This window comes from Psittacula echo (genome assembly GCF_963264785.1).
Source record: "Psittacula echo genome assembly, chromosome: 10".
NCBI lineage: Eukaryota > Metazoa > Chordata > Aves > Psittaciformes > Psittacidae > Psittacula > Psittacula echo.
This window is the reverse complement of record NC_137741.1, coordinates 8249732-8275813: the sequence shown is the minus strand read 5'-3', so window position 1 is coordinate 8275813 and position 26082 is coordinate 8249732. Positions and strand designations below refer to the sequence as shown.

General features: G+C 39.5%; 1 protein-coding gene across 7 annotated transcripts in view; it reads left to right on the top strand.

Annotated features, from left to right (window-relative positions):
* TCF12 (transcription factor 12) overlaps positions 1 to 25033 on the top strand; it is a 166394-nt gene extending 141361 nt beyond the window's left edge. For 2 of the 7 annotated variants that reach the window (XM_080626699.1, XM_080626704.1), the window contains 9 exons: positions 2320 to 2398; positions 7017 to 7090; positions 8012 to 8083; positions 8802 to 9008; positions 15578 to 15692; positions 16531 to 16702; positions 17980 to 18212; positions 20910 to 21063; positions 22737 to 25033. In XM_080626699.1, coding sequence (XP_080482825.1) covers positions 2320 to 2398; positions 7017 to 7090; positions 8012 to 8083; positions 8802 to 9008; positions 15578 to 15692; positions 16531 to 16702; positions 17980 to 18212; positions 20910 to 21052 — 1095 coding nt within the window. In that variant the 3' untranslated portion in view covers positions 21053 to 21063; positions 22737 to 25033. The remainder of the gene's footprint in view (positions 1 to 2319; positions 2399 to 7016; positions 7091 to 8011; positions 8084 to 8801; positions 9009 to 15577; positions 15693 to 16530; positions 16703 to 17979; positions 18213 to 20909; positions 21064 to 22736) is intronic. The other 5 variants (XM_080626702.1, XM_080626705.1, XM_080626701.1 and 2 more) reach the window with 4 other exon arrangements.
* The last annotated feature ends 1049 nt before the right edge of the window (positions 25034 to 26082 follow it).

Sequence of the window (26082 nt, the reverse complement as noted above, 5' to 3'; positions counted from 1 at the left end):
AGGCCTTTCATGTGCGAAACATCAGAGGATACGACATTTGTTCTTCAGTTTAGGTATTAAAGACCATACAGAATAGTATGTGATTAAACATGTAAGGCCAGATAATACATTTGCAAAGGTTCTTTTATTTTAGGTTTAAGCCTGGATAATTGTGGTCTTAATCTCAGGGTAGGCAAGAAAGAGAATTGTACATGAAAGTATTTACACAAAGTTCCCAAAGCCCTGTGGATTACGCATTAGTTTGGATAATGAACTAGTATAGATAGAAAGAAAAGAAAATCTGGGTATTCGTGCCATTTCTAATGTGTTTCCCTGAACATTTGCCAAACAATAACCCTTTAAGATTGTGCCCATGGAGGGTTATATGGCAGGAGAAACATCTGGTTTATTTCATTGCCTAATGCCAAATCAAAACACTTGGTCTTTAATTTAGAGGAGATCAAACAGGAGGACTGTTTAACTTTGTTGATTATATCAGACCTCTTTGTGATAACTTACATTTTGATTCCTACCTCAGAACTAGGGTAAAGGCCTTTGTACGGTCTCAGTAGTTAAATAGCCACTGGTCCCCTCACAAAAGAAAAGAAAATGTAGGGAAGTTGACTTCTAAAAGTAATTCATGAATTAAGTTTCTTTGTTGCTTTAGACTCAATAACATTAGCATAACAAAGCCTAACTGAAATGTACACTGTAGTGTTTAAAAAATTGGACTAACAGCTCCGAGGTTTGGCTCTGCAGGCTCTCAATTGTGCAGCTTTTGTCTAAGAGCCTTTTCATTAGACCCTGGCATATTGGCATCCCGCTGATTGGAATGGACCATGACTGATAGGAGGAGGAGTCTCATTTGTTGCAGTAAAATGAGTCATGTTACCGTTTAAGCCTGGCAGAAGGTGTCAGGGTTGTTCATCATTGGTCATTTAACAGCACAGCGGCCAGGGACTGCATGCAGAATGAATTCTGACCTCGTGTCTTAGTTGTGGCTTTGGTATAACGGAGGTTTTCCCTCATACAAAATCAGCAAAACAAAATCAGCAGGTAGAGCAGTGGAAAACAACCAGTTTCAAAGAAAATTTCATGGCATTTGTTCTGATATAATTTTAATTTTCTGTATCTTACCTGCCTGGAACTCTACAGTTCCCATACTGACACCCAAGATTTATTTTTACACTCATACGCAATGCTTTAATTTCCTGCAGTGGTCTGAGGTGGTTTGTTCTTTTAAATACATTTACTTTCTAGCATATATGAAATGGAGAAGGTATTTCCAATAGGGAACTGATGGTGTTTTCTAATGGGAAAGTGTGATAAACCAAGAAGGAGCATGTGGTCTATCAGGTCCCTGGTTTTGTCAGTTCAAAAAATACAATATGCAACTTAACCAAGTCCCAGTTTATTGTCAGCTAAATGCTGAAATGTCATTGTCTGTGAGAAGAGACATCAACCACACTGCCAGTGAAGACTTTTTTTAACTGCTGTCTGATGACTAACAAATCCTGGTCTCTGCTCTAGCAAAACAGGTTTGAACTGTGACCTATAAAAATATGTTCTAAAGTCCACAGTCAGCCCCTAAACCGATTTAGTTGCCCTCACAAAATGAATTTTCGAAGAATCTTAGAATTCTAAGTTTTAATTAAAGCTTTAAGCATTATGTCTTCTGTTTTATTAAGGCTTTTTAATTACATTAATAACAAGGAATGGATTGTTGCAAGTTGAGGTTTGGTATCTCAAGGGAGCAACTGATGCAGAAATAAGAGGGAAAAATTGTATGCACTGCAATACAATAGGAAGAGCAACAAAATTTCAGATGGTTCTCATTTGGTAGGTACGTAACTAGGGCTGGATGTTTTCTTGGTATTTTCTCCTGTGAAGGATTAATTTCTAGAAGATAACATGTTGACTGCTAAAATTTTTCTCTCTGTAAAATTTGGGAAGTCATTATTTCTTCACATTTTCCTGAAGTTTTGTTTGTTATAATTATCTTTGTGCTGTTAACTCTTACGTATATTGTTCTCCTTCAGTGACAACAAGGCTGTAATTTGTGCTGCTGTTGAAGTAGAAGGACGATCAGTTATACTCGTGTTGCTATCAAATACAGGCTGTGCTTATTTTGACAGCTGCTTGAAAATGAAAGTTCTCTGGACATTTTTAGAGGCTTGAGTGTAATAAAGCAGAGCTGTGATTGAAGGATGAAATTGGGGTTTTTATCAATCTAGCATCATGAATGACAATTAAAAGCATGAAAAGGAATCCTAAATAGCTATTTTCTTTACTGAATATTATGGCATGTATTGATACACAATCTCTTTTGTCTGTTGTTAGATTTATTCTCCTGATCATACCAGCAGTAGTTTCCCATCGAATCCGTCAACACCAGTTGGATCACCATCGCCTCTTACAGGTAGAGACTAGCCATTTGTCATAACTCATTTGTTGTTTTGAAAGCCTCCTGTTTGGAATCCCAGTGAAATCAGCAGTTAGATGCCTTGCAAAATTACTTCTGCATTTTGTTTATATTTTTCTATTGTACTAAATCCAGATTTAGAAATCCAGATTCTTAGCTGGTTTGTTACGAGCATTCACTTAAATCCTGGTGACAGGCTTTTAAAATTAGCTTCTTAAAATAATCTTTGACAACACTGAATGACCATATACAACCACAGCTATAAAGATGTCTGTACAGATCTGTACCATTGGAGAGAATTAAGAGTGATTTGATTGGTTTTGTTGGGTTTTTTTAAGCTATATGCTAAAATTCTGTGGCAGCTTTCAGTGACAAACACAGCAGATGTGTGTTCCCTCTAATGAAAATATAGTAGCTATGAGAGTATCCAGTTTTTACACAGGATAGCTTTTCATTCGTATCTCTCATGAATGCTTTCATTCTATGGGAGAAGAATTTCTGGCATTTTTCAAAATAAATGCTCTATATTGCAGCCACCTCTGTCACCTGTGCTTTGTGTGTTTGTAGTATGAATGTGGGAAGGAGCATTCCAGTGTGGAGATGAACTGTGGGCAGCTGCCTACAGCTATTAGTGGGTAGTGCAGCTTTCACAGACACTGTGGCCTCAGCTGTCTAGTAAAAGTTGAACAGCTGTTCTCCATATAGAGAGGGCTGTGAAAGCATCATTGAGTTAAATTTGTTGTTTAACAAAGAACTAGAATTACAAGCAAGATGATGTAACTTTAACCCTGTTCTTTCCTATAGTGTGATTAGTTAAATTATTTAACGTTTATACAACAGTCTGTTTTCCCTTTCTCTGTTGTTTAATATATCCCTGCAGGCTCCAGGCCATTGGTCACTTCTTGCAATAGTGTTTAGATTTTTTATAAAAAAACCCCAAAATTAACTTGCAGTGAAAGGTGCAGAGAATGAGCTTGGCTGGACAATTCTGTAATCTAGAGCAATAATTCATTAAAGTTACGGCACGTAAAATGCAGCCATGGACATATGTAAGTGAATATACAGACTATATGCAGTGTCACTCAGAAAACTTTCATCATTCATACTTGACTTATGTTTAATGGACACTGCTCTGGTTTTCTATGGTCTTAATGGATTACTGAATATCTGACATGGTATACCTGAGCAGCTGCTTTGGGCATTTCGATAACTGAAAAATCTGTGTTGAATTGAGTGAGGATGGGATTAATGGGCTTTTTGATTCAGTGATTGCAGTTGACAAAAAATGTTTTGTGCATCCTTGTTGTACTGAAAAGGTAGATCAGACCAGAAAATTGTTACTGCTTTCTTTATAACATCAAAGCAAATACTGAAAATATTCTGTTGCTGGAAGAAAGAAGTTCTGACATTTCAAAGTATTTAAAATTTTAGAGATCCCAACTGGAGTTCCCCAAGCAGATACTACACCTGATTTTGTAAGTGTGAAAGCGCCAGCTAATTGCTGGGTTTAGAATACAAATTTGAGGTCCCTGAAATGTGAAGTTTCCCTTTGCTATTGATGCCTTTGTCTGTTGGAACCTGTATCAAATGTAAAACTCTCCAAAATTTGCATTTTAATTTGTGTGCATTATTCTGGATTCTGATGGCTAAGACAGTACTAGATGTAAGCAAGTAATTCTGAAATCCTTCTTAGACACAAACTTAGCATCTGCTTTACGATTATACCCTCCCACCCCCTTTAATTTCAGTGATACAGAATTTATCAAGCCTTTGGTAAATTGCAGCAGTAGTTAATTACCTTCATTTATGAATCTGGACTTTTATCTTTATTCCCAGATGAGTCACTGAGAACACAGTGAAGCACAATGTAAAGTAATTACTACTACATTTATGGCTGTTGATACTCCTGGTAGCCATTTTCTGTCCTGACCCAAAAAGTTATTGCAGATAACACAAATGTTTTATGTATACTAAAATAATATGCTTTGCAGCATTTTAGCCTTCATTGTGATTTTCCTCTTTTTGCAGTTAGTTCTTTGTTTATCTAGCATTCTTCTTATTATAGGTTTGAGTGAGTCATAACTTGCATATCGTTTAATTGTAAATTACAGTAGGAGTACTCTGCCATTTAAAGCATTGAGAGATGATAGCTTCATGACACACGTAGATAAACTTACATTTGACCGTTTGGCTGTTACATTACTGAATAAGGGTAATGACATTTTTTAATTAATATAAGTAAAAGCTTTGAGAACAACATGATGAAAACCCCCAAGGACTATGAGACAATAGCATGTCTCATCTTCCCTGCCCTCATTTAATTTCTAGTTTTACATAAACATGCCCAGAGCTTAGCTTCTTGCATAGTTTCAATGATTGTGTATACATATTTGAAGTTTATATAGGGATCTGAATGGTGGGAGCCTTGGTATTTTAAGAATCCTCCTCCCAGGGTCAGAAGTATTCAGAAGGCTTCAGTTGGTTCCGAGGGTACAAAACCAGCCCTCTGTGGACTCTGATGCCGAGTGTTTGTTTGAAAGGGGAGCCAAAGGATTAGTGTTGGTAGTAGAAGAACAATACTGGGGTGATTACTATGGATGACCCCTGTAAATCCTAACACTTGCCTGGCTTATTTGTATTTTTATGCTGCTATGTTGGTGCTGCACTAAAAGCTGCAGTTGTTAATTGCAGGGCTTGTGGTGCCAGGATGCTTTCTAATATAATTGGTGGATTTCATGCACAAACTTCTAGGAGGGGGAGTCGAATGAGGAAGGCAGGAAATCGGTGCCATCTGGCAACCTGTGCAGACATGGAGACAGAGTATGCCACCGTGCAGAAAGAGCACCAGCGTTACTAGAGGTGTGATTAAAAACTGCATGTTGCAGTTGGGTGGTTCGTTTGACAGGAGTTTAGTATTCCCTCCCCTCCTTTTATTTTTTCTTTCTTCCTTTGTGAGAAGTCCCACTCAAGAGTTTTGTTCTGGGCTTACACTAAGGAAATAATACCTTGTCCCTTTAAAAAAGCCCCCCAACAAACTCGTGAGACAAGGTGAACAGGCAGTGTCTTTTCTTAACTGGTTGTCTTTCTGTTTGCCAGCTGATGTTTTACCGTAGGAAGCAGCACACTCACTGTTAGTAGTGAGTGCTCACTAAAAGCCCTGACTATGATCTTGGCTCTAAAAATGTAGTTTTGACCAGATAAAAATTTGGACCTTACAGTGAGCCCAGAATATTCTAAAGTTGTTTCATTAACGCTGTGCAAAAATAAGTGAGACACCTTCCAAAGTTCAAGAATGACAGTAATGCAGGGGGAGACTACAGATCCAGACCCAGAGTAGCTGTGTGAAGTGAAAATTGGTAATTATAAACTTGCTCACTGATGTCGTTGTATTTTAAAAGAGAATTCCAGCACAGTTACAGCAGCTCTGGGCTGCTATGAAACTGGAGATGGTTTATTTTTTTTTAATTAGAAAGGAAATATTTAGGTATTTTAATAGCTATGCAAGCTGTACTCTTTTTGTTATATAAACCCCTTTCTTTAAGAGGTAACTACTTGCAGCTCTCTGAACAAAGGGACTGTAATGTTATTAAACCTTTTCCCAGTTTTCCAGATGTACAGCTCTGGCTGTTATTGAAAGAACAAGCCCACAGGCTCTTCCTTTAATGAGCTGCTTTGGATTGTACGTCCATAATTTATTAATGTAATTGCTTTATTATTACATTTGTATGGCTGAAAGGAAGCTGTCTCTAATGGCCATAGAATTTTGTGTAGTATCTTTATAAAAGATGCATTATTAGTTGGTGAGAAAAATACATGTTGACTACTTCAGGCTTTGTTTTAAAAGTACTTCTTTATTAGCATTTCACATCTAATTATTTTTAATTTTTACATGGCAATTAGCTATATTTATGTCAGATAAGAATGGATATGGATTTGAATTTGCAGTGTATGGGTAGTATGGATGTAATTGACGATTTGTTGCACAGTCAGTATTCTTTAACTGCCAATTTATGTGCGGTATATCTGAAATCACAAATGGGGATTACTTGGGTGTATTTTTACTCTTCTAAACTAGAAGTGCATTATAATCAAAAATGGTATCATGTGGAATGAGATAAGATAAATCCTTTTGATCTAGTTTTAAGTTCTCTCATTTAGTAAAGAGGTGTCATAAAAATGGTTTTTCAGTTATCCTTAGTTCAGTGTCCATTTGCTTTCTTTAAATATTTTTGTGGTATATTTTAACATCATTAAAGATATGCCTACACATACTGAACATAACCTGAAGAAGGAGTTCAGCAACCCTTTTATGGTGACACTGGCAGAGGGCAGGTATTTCAGGTACTCTGTGTGTGTGTTTAGTCCACTTTTGTATCGTTTAAGTACTGTGAAGATGTCACTGCTTTGTCATTGACAATGTGCCTAACCCTACAGATGCCAGGATATAAAAATTATCCCTCTGCAAGGCAGAATGAAGGAATTTGTCCTCCTTTGTGTACCCATATGTTAGCTTACCTTTATGCAGAATGCTGGTTTTGATTAAGTTGAGAAGTATCGTGTCGCTGCTTCCCACTTCTGCTGCATAAATCTGTGTTAACCTAGACAATTTTGACAGGTGCCAGTCAGTGGTCTAGGAGCGGAGGACAAGCCCCCTCATCTCCAAACTATGAAAACTCTCTACACTCCTTGGTAAGAATTGTTGAAAGCAACACCGTACTTTTTACTTAAGAGCTGAAGGCTTGGTTTTGTATAAATCCTGCATATCATTAAAGGAAACAGTAGGATAGCATTACAAATGAATTCTTTGCTAACAAATGGCCTGTTCAGTTGAACAATATAAGACGTGCAGGGTGTGTCTTTCACCATCTGTTCCTTGGGCATCAGGCTTCTGTGCTGAGGACAGCTGGTGCTAAAGCGCTGTTATGAGATTCTGGTACCTTTTCACAAATCCATAGCTAATTCTTATCTAAAGTTCAGTCTGGAGGAAAGATAAAGACTTCATGCCTTTGCATTTACTTGTCCTTCCCCTCCCTTCCTGAAACGGTAGCCTCTTGGGCTTGCTTTCACTACACTTGTCATTAAAGTACTAATATATTTTATTTATAATTACTATTTGTTATTGGGGAGTGTTCATTTATTAATTAATGAACCACTTTACAGAAAAAGACGTGGGAAATCATCTACAGCATTGTAAATTTTTTTCCTTTGAAGAGTCAGCAGAGGATTTAAGTTACTGACTTCTTTCTTAAATTTCTGATACAGGATTGGGAAGGAAAGGGGAAAAATTTGAGGGGAGGCTTTGATTACCTGTTAATATTTCTAGTTTCCACAGGTGAAATTTCATTTTTCTGTCTAACAGGAATAAGTTTAAGCCAAATCCATTTTCTTCAATATTTTTGCAATTAAGTATAATTGTTATGTACATCTTAAAATCCTAACAAAACTGCAGTGTTAAATATTAGCCTTTTCTTATCTTAATATAATCAGATCTCTGTTGCATTAACTTGACTAACAATTTATTGCTGACATGCACATCAGCTGTTTCCTCACCTCTTTTTTGAATTAATCTTAACCTGTGCTTTGCTTCCTGTTCTGTCTTGACTTTGCCAGAAAAATCGAGTTGAACAGCAACTTCACGAGCATTTGCAAGATGCAATGTCCTTCTTAAAGGATGTCTGTGAGGTACTATTTCACTTTAGATGGTGCCTTTTTTGTGTTTCAATTAATGCTTCCTTCAGATTCCCCATTAAAAACTTAAATTAGCGTAGCATATGACCCATCTTCTGACTCCAACATCCTGCCATTTCAGTGTCTGGAGAGCTGCAGTGTCAGAATTGGTTTTGCTTTGGGGTTTTTTGGTCTTTTTTTTTTAAAGGAAAGTTATTTAAAGATAGACTGTTCTGCAGTAACATACAGAATTCACTTTTATTTCTGCAGTAGCTGATGTGTTTAAAGCTCCACTTTAGAAAATGATAGCTCAAAGTTTTGTCCAGTTTTTTTATAATACAGGTTTTCAAAAAGCCACAGCCTCTCTTTATTGTTACCAACGTGGTGAGGCTGATTTTATGATCATTCTTTCTCATCCTTTATTAGCTTATTTTGTAGCACTTCCTTTTTCTTTGTTCATGCCCTGTAATAGAAGCTGAGTAACATTAACCTTATAATAAGATTCACTTTAAAAGCTGCCACCTATTTGTGGAATGAATGCTATCTTGAGCAAAATCTCCAGATATCTTTTCTTTTTCCTGTTTGTTGTAGTGCTGGTAGGTGCTTTCAAAGTCTTTGATATACGCATTTCATCTTCTGTCTTTAATATCTCTGAGGTAGAAACTACTGTGGTATAATGAGCGTGCAGGTTTGTTCAGTAATAGCTGCTTCTGTCCCTCTTAAATTCTAACAGCAGTCTCGAATGGAGGATCGCTTGGACAGACTTGATGATGCCATCCATGTACTACGAAATCATGCTGTGGGGCCTTCAACAAGCCTGTCAGGTGGCCATGGAGATATACACAGTTTATTGGGACCATCCCACAATGGGCCAATTGGAAGCCTGAACTCAAACTATGGAGCATCTAGCCTTGTGACAACCAACAGACAAGCGTCAATGGTAATAGTATTTTTAAATGTGTATTTTTATGCGTAACAGCTTCAACTGATGCATTTGACTTAGCGCAGAGCCTAGTGAGTTACAACTGGAGTGTAAGACCAACATTTATCAGGAAGAAACTACTTGAGGTTCCTGTGGAGGAAAAGGTGGCAGACAGCTTGCACCTGCTATGGGTTTCCAATTAGAGGGTTAGGGTGGGGGTAGAAATGAGGGGGAGGAGAAAGATGGGAAAACTTAAACTTGGGCCTGGTCAGTGGCCCATAAAATCCTGCTGTGACCATATGCAGAAAGCTGAAACTTTCTGCTGAGAGCATTTCAGCTTATACATGCATTTTTTCCAGATGTGTAATAATTGGCAGAACAGTTTTCTCCTTGAAATGGTGAATAGGGAGATTGAATGGGAAAAGCAGTCAAGAAGGACTGAATTTCAAGTGTTCTGGTCTGGAAAAGCTGTTTATTGTAAATTGGAACTAGTCTTCAATAGCAGATGCTGGCAGAGGACTGGGAGGAAGCTGTTGGAATGTGGAACCATGGTGTGCGCAGGCTCAAAATGTAAACTTTTTTTTCTAAATGAAAAGGAGTTTAAGCACAGCTGTAGTGTAAGTAACAATGAAGAGGAAACAACTTTTAGATTAATCCCCAAGAAGAGTGAAATAATTCAATCCATCTCTTTTAGTTTCTTTAAAAAAGTGAACTGTTCTGAAAAAATGTAGTTGAGCTTTTTATAGATCCGAAGTATGTTAAAAGCATTAGACAGTAAACGAAATCTATTTGTAGCATTGCTCACCTCCCTTTTTCTTCCTTTGCATTCCTCCCTTCTCAAGAACGCTTAAAGGAAAAAGGGCTTTTTAAAACATGCTTATTTTAGTGGTGCCATGTGTTTGCATGTTTACAGCGTAATTTTAAAGACCAGTTACATGCTGTGAAATTTTCTGTCATAAAACAGATTCACAGCTGGGCACTGTGTGATCAAGGCAAAACTTCACCTATCATCAAAATAATTAGGTACCCCAATTGCTGAAGGGTTTGTATTCTATAAAACTGAATTAGTTCCAGGCTCTCCCATTCGCACGTCACACATCCATTTATATTAATTTCAGAACCACTGCAGCAGACATCAAAAAGAACTGGTTACTTTCTATAAGCTGCGTGTGTTTGGGGGCTTTTCGGGGGGGAGTGCTTTCCAACATACCCAGCTTTAGGTTTCTATACAACTTCACCATTACAGTTAGTAATGAAGGAAGTGATGCATAAATACTTCAGAATTTTTTTTCCAAATACTGCCTCATATTTAATATTTAAAGAATTCTGTTAAAAGGGAAGGTTCTGCAGTGGTCTGGGGTAGACTGCAATCTAGTTACACAAAAGAAAACTTGTTTTTTCCTTGGTCTTAATGACATGGGGTGGAGTGACTGAAATTGCAGTGACAGAATTGTTCTCTCTCTGTCTTGTGGAACCTTCTGGTGGTGCTAAGCCAGATCCAGTCAAATGCAGATAATGCTGCAACGTACACAGAAATCTCTGTTTCTCTTTTAAACTAAGCTATGATAAATATTTTATCAGCTTGGTTTTGATTGAAATAGGTGGCGGTGGAAGATGACTCCCCAAAATGAATTCCTCGGTCTGCTGTAGTTTGATGTAGTTGTGGAACTTAAATGTTACTGTAAATTAGTTACTGTGTAACTTAAATGTAACTTAAAAGTTGCTGTTTCAACTGAAAGATGCTTGCTCTCTGTTAAAAAAGAAACTTAGATTAGGAAAATGAAAAAAAAACCACCAACTTGCTTTTGTATTTCATCTGGCTGGGTGAAACGAGCCTGCAGATCAGTTTTGCTTGAATAGTGAGTCAGCTAAAGAATTCCTTGGATTAACCCTAATTTTGTTACATCAGAATAATTGACTCCAACAGAAAGCATCCTGTCGTGGCCTTGACCAGTCCCCAGCGAGTGCCCTTTGCCATCATTTGCAGTCGCAGGCACTCAGCATGGCTTAGGATGGAGCCTGAAAGACAAACAGAGCTGAGGTTGGCCTTTCTGGCTGTAGTGGAAACTGAGCGGTGTTAGTTTAATGATGACTGCATTGCAGCAGTGCCCCCCACTTAAGAGGTGCAATTCTTGCGCTATTCAATAATCAATTAATTTCAACCTATACTTATTTACTATTTGTATTTCTTGAAATAGTAAATGTAGGAGAACAGAGAATTTGACACCACTTGAACCATAAGGTCTGGGCTTTGTTCAGAAATTAAAAACTGCGTTACTTCAGAGAGCCTCCAGTAAATTTTAAGAAAATAATGTATTGGCTCTCATAGTGGGAAATGTCAGCATCAGTGCGGGTGTTTACCTGGTTTTGTTGGACGTGTTCGGAAGGGTTTTAAGTCAAGAATTGCTCATTGGGATTCAGCTCTAAACGAAACTTCCTTGTCGGGGGAGGGAGGCGGGGGTGTCTCTTCATACAAAACATTTTTTCTCTGTCGGAAAAAAAAGAGAAAAGAAGTTAAATTTAATTTCCCTTGAAGATGATGATCTTGGCAGAAGGAGCTAGGAAATGAGTAATTTAACTCCTTTTTATGTAATTAGTGTAACCAGACATGGTTTTATTTTAACATTTGCTTAATTTTTGAGCCAGATTTATTTTAAAACTCTAGCTGACTTCATTTCCTGCTCGCTCTGAATGGTCTTGTTTTGTTTTTAGCTGGGCTGGCCATTAGACTTATTCAGATAGATTTTTTTTTTTTTTTAATATCTCAGACTCATCAAATATTTGCTAAGTGGCCTTTGAAGTTGATTTGTATTTTATTTCGTGTATTATTGAAAAGTTAAAAAGTAATACTCTTTTTGTTCTTATTCAAGCTGCTTTTTATTTGTCATTGAAGTACAATGGAAAAAGAACAGCCTGAATTGATTAAAAATAAATAAATAAAAGGCCTGGAAACTCGGTTAAGGATGAAACTCAATCCTTAAGTCACAGGGTTTTTTCCAGGTATAACAGGAATCCAAAAAACCTGGACAGTCTCCCTCTTCTTACCCTGTGTCTGCTGTGCTGTAAGGGGAGGACCAGGGCAGCAGGAGCTGCTTTGCCAGCACCACCATCTGCTCTTGCGCAAAGCCCTTCTAGGCTTTGTATTTCTGAGCAGAGCTGATGGTCGCACTGAACCACTTTGAGCTGTCCCAAGTGTAAAAATCTTGATTCCAAAGCCCTTTTCATTGTCTTAATTATGTTCACCTCAGTTAAAATTACATTACTGATGAGCTGGCGTGGCTTGAGAAGTGCTTGTGTTCTGAAATACGCTTAGGTAAGTCCTACGGCAAATATGAACAAAGACTGGTTTGTGGGGAGTTTTTTCGTGGGTTTTTCAGTTCTCAAAAGCTTTTATTGCCACGCGTTCAAAACTAATAACGAAACTGAAGTGTGAGATGCAGGCCCTGCGTTAGTGGAGCAAAGGTCCTCTCCCCACGTGTGGCTCTGGGTCGGATCTCCACATGTGCAGCAGTGTGCTGCCAGTTGCCACGATCCGTCTGGTTTTTGTTTAGTTGCCAAAAATACTGAACTGCTTTTCTAGTTTCAGCTCCCAAATGTTATCACTTAAACAGACTAAATAAGTTCGGCACTCAGGGGTTTGTTTAAACTCACAAGTCAGTGTGGTGCAGACTGCCCTCTGCGCGAGTCTTTCCTGAAGTGCAGAACTTCAGTTCGCGTGGTAAATGAGGCACTGAAGAACCGGTACGGGACTTCTGGCTGCCCTTTTGCTAAATGTAACCTCTTTGATTTGCTGAGAACCCGACACACGCGTTAGACTGTCGCTGTGCAGGGAGGCTGCACGGAGGTGAGTGGTTTCAATGCGGTTTTAGCAGGCGGTGTGTGCCGGAACGCCGCGGCTCCCCCCGGCTGCCATTTCGCGGCCCCGCGCCGGGCCGAGCTTTACCTCACGGCGGCCCCTCGGCGGGCTCAGCCCTCCCGCCTTTGTCGCGCGCAGCCGCCGCCTCTCGCGGGCGGAGGCGGGGCCGAGGCTCCCAGCTGTATGCTAATGCGGGCAGCGCGCGCCGCCCAGCCCCGCGCAGCTGGCGGGTGCCCCGGGCCGCGGGAGGGAGGGGGAGGGGGGGGCTGCGGGGCGGGGGCTCCGCGGTGCCCGGAAACGAGTTGGGGATCGGTGCCCAGAGGTGGCTGTGCTGGGGCGGCAGAGCTCGGGGCACAGAGCGCCCTGCGCAAGGCTTAGAGGGAGCGCGAGGCTGCACTGCGTTGAGATGCAGATGGAGGGAGCCTCTTCTGGGAAAGGGGCGAGGGAAAGAAAGGCAAACTCAGTTTTCTAAGCTCGGCGTTTAAGACACTTGAGGTCCAGTTTGGTGCCTTGAAGCAGGCCCAGATTAGCTGTGCTGACAGGAAACATGTAAGCCTTCGCATGGGGTACAGTGGCTTCCAGCACGTCTCCTGGTTTAGGGATTGTTTTGTTTGGATTTTCTAGCACATCACAGATCAGAGATGAATGCTCATGGCGTGGTCAGGTTTGTGATGCCCTGGCTCTTCATATGTCTGTATCAATCTTGTTAATCTAAGTTGCTTCGATTTTGTAAGTGTGTTTCAAAGGACTGGAACATGGACTTGAATTCAGCTTTTATTCCCCATCTGTTTCCTGCCTGTATCAGAACTGATGTGCTAATCTCTGACGTCTAGATTAGCACTAGATCTGGAAATTGCCAGTGTTCTGGCAGCTGCTTCGTTTGGACACAGCTTTAAGAATTTTCGCCTTTTGAAAGAAGTACGTTTTGGAACAGACTTGGCCCTAAAGTGATTCAAAGTCTGTAGTTCAAATAAAAGCACCCTCATGTGTTAGGACTTAGCATGAGCAGAACAAAATCACACACACAACCTGTGAGGCAGAATTAGAGGAAGACTCGAGTTTGGAAGTGCTCTGTGCAGAGCAAGCTTCATGTTCCCGTTGTCAAGAGTTTTGTCTCATAGGCTGGAAGACCCAGGCTCTGCTCCTTGCTCCCAGTGAACTCTGAAGCACTGCATGAGCTGAGATGACTGCATCCGTAGTGGAACTTCTCACAAACAAAGCCTGTTACACACACAGGAAGATAAAACACACTTTAAATAGCAACAGATATTCTGCAGTATACAAGAGATTTTCTGCAGAACAATAGATACGGATAGCAGCCCAGAATGACCTGATATTAGTTAAGGGGGGGGGTTCCCCCTTTCCTTTCTTGTTCCTGTGTGTTAGCTTACAGGAACAAGTGTGTATTAAACAAAGGATAAACTTGCATAAGGGTATTTATCTCTCTCTGAGTAAAACCCATACTAAGACATGAAAGGTAGAAGCTGCATTAATTACTCAAGAGGGATTCAAAGCTCAGCAGTTTACTAGGATTGAAGGATTTATTGAAAAACAGTGGTTCTCATGTGTAACTCCAGGCAATAAACCTATTTAATTAAAGGCTTAATCTTCTAGTTGACATGTTTGCTACTGTTCCAATAAAAAGCTTCATCTGTAGCCAATTTTTGTAACTATATAAATAATAGTAGAATCCTCAGCTTTGTTAGGGTTTGGGGTTTTTTTTAACTGTATAATTGTATTGTGGTTGTATTATAAATATTTAAAGGACTTCTGTGTCTTTAGGAATCAAAAGCTTTCAATAGTCTGCATTCCAGATTATTTAAATACAGGCAGTGTGTCTGTACCTTTTCCTTTCTCAAACAAAAGAATATGACTTTTTTGTAGAGGTTTGTGTTAATAACAGTGTTCTGTCTTGAGCAGAGTTTTTTTTAACAGATTTGCCTGTTCAAGCTGGGCACGGGCACTCATCACTGTCTTGGCATTAAGTACTGTTAATCCAGGTTGATGCTTCCTCAGTGCTTGCTGCTTGGAAATTTGATCATGATGTATTATGAAGGAGCAGATTAGAAAATACTGAGAGGTGGTAGGAGCAGTTAGATGCCTGGGTTATTTTTGTATGATAAGATTCTGTAATGGGACTAAGATAAATGTATTTAGCTGAGAAAGAAGGAAAATGAGAGGGAATTATTAAAGTGAACAAAATAGTATTTTGATATTAGATCCAGTTCTGCCTTAATCCTGTTTCAGCACAAGTGAGGAGATGCTGTTTATACATGTGTGTGTCTGTGTACGTGAGCGTGGGGCAGTATACACACTTTACACATGGCGTGAAGACCATTATTCCCCATGATTTAAGGATCAAAATGTTACGTGTACTGGAGTTGCTAGTTGAATTAGTTTAAACAATCAAAGGTTAATCAAGTCTTATACCCCTCGGGTATAAATCAAGGAGAAAACTATGTAGTGTTGTGTGGGAAAGTAGTGAAAAACCTTGTTGCTAGGTTGCTGTGTTATTCCAAACAGGTGATGGTCACTGCTTTGCTTGAAATACAGCTTAATCCCGTGTGGTGTGATCAAGTGGTGTAGTGTAATAGCATCTTCCAACTAAATCTTTCCTTTACCAAGCTAGAACTTTAACTTGGGTTGTAATCTAGCAAATACTTTGTCTTGGACTGTTTCTTTTTCTTCAAAGCACATCTTTAATGGAAATGTTTGCTTTGCTTTGCTTTAGGTTGGGGCTCATCGGGAAGAAAGTGTCAGCCTCAGCAGCAACCATTCAGTTCTTCCCAGCGCAGTTTCTGCTCAGAGCACAGAACTAAACCATAAAACACAAGAAAGCTACAGAGGTAACTTCCCAGTGATTTTAAATGAGATTTGCAGTAATCCAGAGGCAGTGAGGCTGTAAATCTTGGTAAAATTGCATCAGCACAGGGAATAGAGACATAGATGATGTTGAGAAATAAGAAATTAATTATAAATACTGTAAAATGCTGCTGTAAAGGATCCCTGCAACAGTTTTCAGGGCACCCCTGTGTCAGACTTGACCCACTATAGTTTCAGCAGAAGACTCTGCATCACAGCCGTGTTCTCTTGGCTGAAGGAGCCTTAATGGCATTTGCAGTACTGCAGCCATTTCCGAATCCGCAGGAAGGGCTGCAGAGTAAGCTTGAAGGCAGGGTTCGGTCTAGCTAATACGAGGAAGTCCTTCCATACAGGTGTTAATGGTTCCCTCAGTTTTTAGCTTGAAGTAGTAAGCTATAGAAGACACAAGTCAGCTTACTCGTTAGCATGCTTGCACAATTTAGGGAGGTGCATGTTGCACTTTTGATGTAAGCCCAAGTCTTGATGTCGGTGCAGCTCTGCCCTAAAATTTGCAGCCCAGACATAAGGTGCAAGTTTCCTTACTTCACTGAAGTCCTGTTGTCTTTAACAGTGCTTTTCTTAGATGAAGCTGTTACTGATCAAGCTGCTCTGAGTTGTGATCCCTTTACAATCCCTGACACATGCCCAATTACAGCAGTGTTACCAGGATTTCTCCTGTTGCTGTTGCCAGAGTGTAGTTCCTCCTGTCGTCTTCCCAGACTGGGAAGGTTCAGCTCTGGCCTCCCATTGACAATATCTGCTTGAGATTCTCTTTGGCATTTCATGCCTGTGATACTCACACTGATCTCTGGTTGCCTGCAGCATTGTCAGGTGGCTTACAGAGCCAGTCTGTGGCTATAGGTCCAACAGAAATCAAGTCTGAACATAAGGAGAAGGATGAAAATATACATGAACCCCCCTCATCGGATGACATGAAATCAGATGATGAGTCCTCCCAGAAGGATATCAAGGTCTCATCTAGAGGCAGAACAAGGTGGGTTGCTGACATGTCCTAGAGTATTTGTGTTTCCTTAATGCTGTGTAGCATGCTGTCCTTATGTTTGATGAATTTATTTCAAGGCTTGTGCATTACCTCAGTGCATCTATTAATAGACAGCTGAAATAGATAAACAGTTTAAGTATTTGTATCCACTTAAATACAGAATAGAGGATTTTCTGGGGAAATCACTTGAAAAGTGTGCATTCCCTTATGTTGGTGCCTTGCCTGATTCCTGCCTGTATACGTATAAGTGGTGTAAGATACAGAGAGCCCTGCCCAGCACAGAGGACGGGAGAACGTTAGAAACCTGAGATACTTTGTACCTGGGCCAGGGCTGTGCTTCTAAATTCGAGCCGGTGGTGATGGAGAGCGGCAGCATGGTAACCCTGATTCACTGGGGTGAGCACGATAGGTACGTAGTCTGTGAAACACTTCTCCCCTCCCAATCCATAGGCAAAAAACCTGGAGATGACGCCGAGTAAAATTCTTCTGGATCTGCCTGATAGGCCTGAAACAAGCATTGACATTTAGGATAACAGTAAACAATGAGAGTTTTGCAACAATTGGCAGCGGACTCTGTGTCATCACATGCGTCTAATGGCATTTTAGCGTGTTAATTTTAGTTAGAGCAGAGGTTTTGCATAGTTTTAGACTGAATTGGACAATCCTGTATTTAAAAAAAAGGCTATGCAAGTTAATACAATAATTTGAAGTGATACAAGAAATCTGATTAGAACTGATCAGCTCTACACTTGGGTATTATTAGAAGATAAAATTGTTCTAAAATTGGCCAATAAGGTCTTTAACAAAACTAATGCTTTTTAATAAGCACAGTAAATTGAAAATTACCTGAATGCCTTCTTATATAAGCTGATATATTGGAAACCGGCCGAACTACTTTATTCCTCACCTGATGAGATGGCTGGGTTACCTCTTCGCTCCTCATTCCCCACTGATTGAGTGAAGTGGTAGTTTTGCTTCAAGGGGCTGTGTGTTGCCAGTACTTATCCTAGAGATGTTTGCCACTTGCAGACAACATTCTGTGCATAGCCAGACACCATTTAAAACTTACTTTCAGAAAGAGGCAGGAACAGCAAGAATTACCTTGAGTACTTAAGCACTGATTTGGAACACTTCCTTAGTTATCTAAGTATACTTCAATATGAAATAGATTAAGCAGAAAAACTTTAATTTCATCAACTGAAAATTTTGAACCAGCAGCACGATCACTTGTGATACTTCAGTATACTTTTACTTATACTTTCTTGCAGCAGTACTAATGAAGATGAGGATTTAAACCCAGAGCAGAAAATAGAAAGAGAAAAGGAGAGAAGAATGGCAAATAATGCTCGAGAACGTTTGCGTGTACGAGACATTAATGAAGCATTTAAAGAACTTGGCCGTATGTGTCAGCTTCATCTGAAGAGCGAGAAACCCCAGACGAAGCTGCTTATTCTTCACCAGGCTGTGGCAGTCATCCTCAGTCTAGAGCAGCAAGTGAGAGGTAAATTATTTAAAATACTGACATACCTTGCTTTAAATTGTAACAAGCACTTACATAGTAGCACAAAAGCTCTAACAAAAATATGAGATCTATTTTTAAGACATACCTTACGTAACTGAAATATTAAAATGCAGTGAATTTAACCACATTTACTTAGGGGTTTGCATTAAACACATAGTGGGGAGGAGAGAGAAAACCTACTTCAGTTGGGTCAAAGACATGTTAAGGTGCAGAGGCACCCTGCTTGAACTTCTTATCAGCCCTGAGTGGGTCAGGCAGTTGGATGAGATGACCCTTGTAGGTCCTGTCCAACTGAAATAGTCTGATCTGTGTAGCTGGCATGAGCATGCCATCGGGTTTTGCTCTCTTGGACTAGTGAGTAGCTGTCTTCCTCGGTGTCCTGCTGACAGAAGTGCATTGAGTGACTGGAAAAGTCTTTCAGATGTGGATGACATCAGTGGTCATGCTTGCTTAACGCACTACATCTTTGAATCACTGATGCCACCGAATGATGTCAGTGTTTTATTCTTGTGTATCTTATTTTTACTTCTATTTCCTGTTTTGTTGCTTGTGTTTTGCACAGATCAAAGCAATAGTTAAAAGTTCAATGAAAGTGACAAAGGGAATAACTCAACACAAGCTTATGTACTGTGTAGTAAGGATGAGATGCTGTGTTTTCAGGCAGAGTTTTACTGACCTGGGTTTTAATAAAGGTTTGCAGTCTCCAGTCAGAGCTCTTCCATAGAGCAGATAACTGCTCTGCAGATGAGGCACCAAGTAGTGCCATGCATGGCAAAGCGCTGTTGTAGCATCTCTGAGACTTTGACCTTGGGAATTGTTTTGCTCTGAAAATGGCATAGTCTGGAAGATAAGGTTGAATATTACAAAGAAGTCAGAATAACATTAATCAAGCATGGTTTTTAATGTCTAAAAACCATCAAGTCCATCTCTTGGCTCTCCCAGATTCTGTCAGTCACAGAAAGCTCTGTGTGAAAACTAGTAAAATCACTTTTGCCTTGGTCAGAGGTTGCTTCTGAACCTTATGTCTCTGGTAGAAATCTTCTTCTGTATGTACTTACAGTTAAATTGGACCTATTCTGCAGGCAGTGTAAATTGAGAGCTTTTGCTTCCTCACGTGTACATCTTAGCTCCTACTCCACCTGCATCACAAGCACACGATGCCTCTTGTGTGAGAGGCTGCGCTCCCCATTTATCTCTGCGTCTTTCTTAGCACGTGTTCCTGACAGTGAGTGACCGGAGCTTTGTGCGCTGCCCAGAGGAGCTTTCACCAGTGCATTGTATAATTGCATCAGCCATTTCCTCTCCCTGCTGGTAATGAGGCTTCTCATTCTGTGATTGGTGCTATTCAGACTGAAACGTTTCAGATTTTGAGCTCTAACTGTAGGCTAGCATTTTTATCTCTGTTTCATAAATCAGTGTAAATTAACTTCCTTTCAGAGTTTCCACATAATTAAATCTTCTTTAAAACTTCAAGACAAGCCAGATTTAAACAAAGAAACTGTGATTAAGAAAAGTTAGCAGTTTTGGGTTGTTTTTTTCCCCCAGTAGACTCTTCAGGAGTGTTCATCTTTAGGAAATGTAGTGGGAGGCAGTTGGTAATGACTTGGGTGAAAGCAGAATTAGCAAGTCTGTCCAAAATTGCCTCTGTCAGATTACCCTTGTAAAATGCAAACTTGCAGTTACTGTGGGGTGCCTGTGCAGTGCAGGAGAAGGGCTTGTGCTGTCTGTTCAGTCTTGGCAGTCTCCTTACAGCTAAAATTATATCTGCAATCTTAAACTGCAAACCAGAATTCACTGACAGCTAGCAAAATACCTCAACATGTTGATTAAATTCAACATGCACTGGTAGTATATAGTACACACTTTTCGTGTGTCTTTTTGGCCATGGCAGCTTTCATCTTTTGTATTTTGGTTCATGAAAAAACATTTTGAAGAACAGAAATAGTTGACTGTTAGAAACTATCATAATTTGAAAACTAGGTCCAAAGCTTCATCTATTGAAGCTAATTGGGGAAGTGGAAACATACTGATGGAGGTAGCTTGATAGCTGGTCCACAGCTGGCTGTATAAAATACTGACTGCAACGTGAGAGGAAACATGGTCTGAAAAAACATGAGCCTTCTGCTCTGTGCCATTGTCATATTCTTTCAATTTAAGATGGTTTCACAGACCTGAGGGTATGAGGAGAGCTACTGACTCAGGACATTCAACCTCCCCTTTTCTAACAGCAGGCTAATATTAAGGTGAAGAAAGAAGCAGTAACGTTACTAAAATGAGCGTGCTGTCAGTAAGGTTGGTGTGACTTCAGCATACCAGTGAAACACAGAAATAAATCCAGGGTTGTTTGCATTGTAAATTCCGACAGTTCTCATTTTGCACGTTAGCAACTCCTGGTGACACGGGAGGCACTTTTTAGCAGGGTTTTGTGGGGGTGGGGAGACACTTAGGGAAGTTTGGGTGACTTTTTAAAAATTTTTTTTTTAATACCATCTCAGGAGATGCCTGGTAGGGTTTTCAGTAGTGCTTGTCTGCAGCTTTAGACACCTGCATTTTAGCGCAGGGACATCAGGAGTTCAAAGAGGGAAGCTGCACAGCTATTTTTACTCCAGCAGTTAATGGATCGGTATTGCCCTCTTTATGGGCGTATGGGATGTTAACATCATGTTTCTGTTCCAGAGCGAAACCTAAACCCTAAAGCAGCCTGCCTTAAGAGAAGGGAAGAAGAAAAAGTTTCTGCCGTATCGGCAGAGCCGCCAACACCACACCCAGGAAGCCACCCTGGCCTGAGTGAAACTACCAACCCTATGGGTCATATGTGAACACCAGCCAGGTATGTCTCTGGTCTAGAGGGGAACGGCTCTTGTTGCTTTTTATTGGCTACAGTTAGGGAGATGTAGATATGCCTGTTCTTAGTTACTGAGCTGCCACTAGCACCAGACTTCTTTATGCTGCTAAGTACTTTGAGGTCTCTGAGCATAAGCAAAGCGTGCAGATTTGTTTAGTTTTATAATAAAACAAAATCTCAAGAAGTTGTCATTAAACTCTTCATTTCCATGTGTTGTTGCCAATGGCTACATGTCTTGGCTCAGGTGGCCTTCTTGGCATGACATGAGAGGAATAGTTAACAGTTTGCTAGATAAGCCAAGCATAATAGAAATGAATTATACATTTTTAAATGATCTAAATATCACATTAGCTCGTTTAAAAATCCATGTAGTTTCCCAGTGCTGAAACAAACAGAGACTTCTCATCGCAAAGAGATTTGCTGTCTGGCTTAAGGCCAGTCATTTTAGCTCATCTCGTGTGCCCAGCGGAGATTGCTTAACTATCTTAAGTCACAGTCTCTATTAGTAAAGATAGTTAAGATTTAAAAAGTAATGCTTTCAGCTTTGCAAGATAAATCAGTATTTCCAAAAGCCCCATGTAGTCCAAAATGCAGTAGTTCATTTAAACCATGCTGATGGGGTGCTCTTACCAGGGATATATTAGTCTTCTGGTTTTATTACATGTAGCTGCTTGGTTTGTTTTTTTAAAAAAATTGAGGAAAACTTGATTTTGAGAAGAAAAAATTCTGATTATTCCATGTCTTCTAAAATAGTGGAACTGTTGCTGCTTTCAAAACAAGTAAGCAGCTGGATTTGATGCCCTTACTTACATCCATAACTTTACTAAATTTTATGTTGCAGAGATTTGTTGTTGTTGTGTATATATACTGGTTTGCTTCTATTTTAGCTTAAGGTAAAGGCATCCGTCCCACCGGAATGTATTCTGTGGAAGTTTATTACTCCCTCATGTTTCTTAGAAAGCAGCAAAATGGCATTGAAACCAAGCCTTACTCGAGGCAGTACTTTTTCCCCATCTCTCATAGGCAGCTGCTCACTTCATAAAGAAAACAGGGTTTCTTTTTAGGAAAAGAAGGTGCTTAGAATGTCTTTAATTTGTTGTATTTCATACCAAAGAAACAGGCTACTTCTAAATTGTCAGAGAATTCTTGCCTTACAGCAGAATTCATAGCCTGTTCTTGCCATGTTAATACAATGTACCGCTTTCAAAAGTTTACATATTTTTGGTTTTTAATAGTAACTTTGTAAGGTGACTCAGGTGGGATGTTGATGTGGAAAGCTCATTGCTCATTGCGTATATGGTGATGGCTAACTCCAGCAGTAGTGATTCACTATGGGTACTGACTCCTGCTTATTTTAGAGACCAAAGTCAAACGCAAATTTGAAGGTTTGAGGTTTGCAGATTACACTTTGTCCCATGCCCAGGAAGTCAAATAGAACGTTCCTGAGACTAAACTGTTCAGTGTATCGTATTCAGTATGGAAATCTGTGGAAAGAAGGATTTCAAGGCCTCTCAGTGTGATTTTTCTTTTGCGCCTAACTGAAAATGCTATGGTTAAAAATAAAAATGGTATGGTTTAAATAAGTTCTCCAGTGTTGAACCATACTTCTTACTGGTTCTTTTCATAATACCCCTTTACTCTTCCAAATTTCTTTCTAGAATTCCAGAATTATTGGTAGGATACACAGAAGGTGACCTTTCTTCACAAGGACACAGACAACTAACATTATATGAAGACACAAACCTGACAGGAGAAAACACTTGAAGCAAGAAACCCAAATGCAATCTTATGATCAAAGCTACTGGTCAACACCTGCATCAGGATTGAAGATACAAGATCTTCAGACAGAATTTCAGCCCATGAAATACTCTGAACATATCATTCTGTTGCAAGCAGTGTGTCGCTTCTGCACAATCAGAGACTGTTGTGATCTCTCCACTCATTGTGGAAGTTGCCTTGTGCCTAAACTGAATTGACAAATGCATTGTAACTACAAATTTTATTTATTGTTATGGAACTGTAAAGGTCTACATATAAAGGGAAAAGTTAACATGTTAAAGGCTGATAAAGTTTCAGCTGGATGCCAGCATTTGCTAAAGCTGTTCACATTCAGAGAACAAAGCAGTGACAAACATCGACCCGTAGCATTCCCAGCATACCTATTAGTGTCTTAAAAAAGGAAGGGAAAAGTCTTTTGTTGTCCTTTCCTCTCCTTTTGCCATATGACTAGTGTTTTCCATGCAATAGGAAACTATTCCTTGGTATAGCTTTTTTTTATGTTATTTTTGGTCTCTGGTAATCTGAACAGTTATGGTCATAGTCACCCTTCCATACTGAGCTCTGTGCTTCAAAGCCAGTGAGAGGCCTGGTGAAGGCTGCCAGCAGGAGCAATGCTGTGACCGTAACATTTCTTGGGTTTAAGAAGTTATTTTTATTTTCCCTCAGACTTTCCTCAAATACTTTTTTTTTTGTTTGTTTTTCTAATTATAAACAAAACCTTTTTAGGCTTCTAGGCTTCATAGTAAAGCTTGTAACGTGAAGTGTAAATTGGGTGGGGAGAATCTACTTTGTTAGAGTTGCTTTGTTTTCCGAGCAGTAAGTACTACATATAGTACATGTAAAGTGTTAGCTGTATGTAAGCACAAAATGCATTAAAATACAAAGGAGATTTTTTTTTTCAGGCTGTAATTTTGGTGAATAGTGAAATCCTACATTCACCGTGGCAGGTAGTGTGATGCTATAACCACCAGTATGGTGGGCTTACTTACATAATGGAATATAAGAGCAATGGTCACCAGTTTTTCCTTATTGTATACATTAATTATCTTGTCATTTTGTATGGCTTGTCAGTGGAGAAGAAAAAACCCAGTGTGAATCAAATGCCCCCCTTCCAAGCCACATTAGCGTTGAACCTTCAAATGTTTCTCCATCAGAACAGTGTCCCTAAGTATTCCTTTGTCACAGTTGTTGAAATGGTTAAAATCCCTTTGAACTTCCATGGAAACTGTCTTCCACTGCAATGACCATGGGAGGAAATTTCCTGCGCCAAGGTTGTCTGAGCTATTGTTCATATAGTGCATCTTTCATCACTGGCAATTGGTTCACACACAAAACAGGAACAAACCAGTAATTTTTATGAAGTCATTTAAATTGAAAGAACAAAGGATGGATTGTTAAAAATAAACTAATGAATTTCAGCTCATGGTTTGGATGGTTCCTAACAAAACAGTTTGTGGAATTAGTGGACTCATTTCTATTACTTTAATTTGCATAGATCATCAAATAACACCTGATTATATCTGTGGCCTTGTTCTTCATTTCAGTGTTTATCAGCTAAACAAATTTGTTGCTTATGACGTGTGAAAGTGATCACGTGCCACTGCCTGGCCTTTTTCCTTCTAAGCTTGTTGTCTTTTTGGCTATATTAGACTTTGCAGTATGCCCAGAAGCTTTCCTTCATAAAATAGAAAGAAAAAAACATTTGGCTTATTTTTCACTGTAGCTAGTCTTTTATACAATAATCTTGTAAGAAAATTTCTTGAATTCTAAATATTACTCTTTCTAGATTTTTGAAATCGAAAAAGTTTTCAGTAAAAAGTTTCTTACTTTATTTTACTATATTAGGTAGTAAAAATGTAGGGTTATTTACCATAACCTGTTCATTAATATCAGAAATTTACAATAGCATTGTAAGACCATAGTAGGGTTCTAGCATACCGTGTAGTACCTATGGAGTATTGTAAGAGCTAATTGTCCGAGATGAATTGCTTCTCATCTTGTTCTCCAGTTTCCATTGTTGGTTTATTGCAGATTTGTACCCTGTGTCAAATTTCAAGGTATTGCTGATAAACCTTTCCAACCAGCAGCAAGAAGTTCAAAAAAGTTTCTGTCAATGTAACAGAAAACACTATGTATATAACATTTATGTAGCAATAAATGTGCCATCTTTTTTTAACATGGTAAATCAGTGAGTTTTTTAAATTCCTCTCTCCTCATAGGTAATGTGTTGCCTGAAAAACACCAGCAAAATCAGCTTCCACCTTTATCTAAATAAAACCTAACATCCTTTCTCAAGGTACACAGCGTAAGCTGCAGGGACAAGAAGTGTTGCTGCTACTTCCTGTGAAGCCAATAGAGAAATTCTCAGCGAGGCGAGGAGGAGCAGTACCCTGCCTGCATTCACTGAGGAACAAAGGGAATTTCATAGGCAAATAGCAGTCTGGGAGCAGGAGCTGAGCCATAGGTATATGCTTCCTGTTACATCTTGTTCCTTTACTTTGGCTGTCCTTAAGATAGGTTTCTAAGGCTGAAGCCCCTTTTGTGAATTGAAGTTCAGCACTGAGTTACTTCTGAATCAATGCATTTATGTAGGCTTTAGGAAAAAACAAGGGAGGGAGGAGTCTGTATCTAAAGCTTGAAATTAACATTTTCACATTTTCTACAGTTTTTCTCTTTGCAAGTGCAAATGAAAGAAAATGTCCAAGGCATACACCATACAGTGGGGAAATCTTCATGCAGTCCTTAGTCCACATCTGTTTAAGCCAAAAGCCTCAAGTAACAAGCAGACTTGGCCAAAACTTGAGTTTTTTCAACTCTTTTGTAAATAAATGTCCCTGGGAAAAGCACATCAAAGACAAGCAAATAGATACTGTACATAGAAAGCTATGATGTTTAACTGAATGCGGTGTATGTCAGTCAGCATGGCTGCTGTGTACTGCATCTTTTCCAACTCTTGATACTGTCCTTTGTACCCTTAAAAAATCCAATTATCATCTTGAGATCTGGTTTACACTGTGACATTGTCAGCATACCTATACAGGAAAGTTCTTCTGATAAGCCAGCACTTTTAACCACTGGCAAATCTAACGAGGTCTGGCCAAACATGGGAGGTGAGACTCAACTTTGTAAGCATATCTTTTAGTACGTCTTTAGTATTAGCTGTGGAAGAGGTGCCGAGGTGCCCTGCTGCCTTCCCTAGCATGCATTGTCAGTTCTAACTTACTG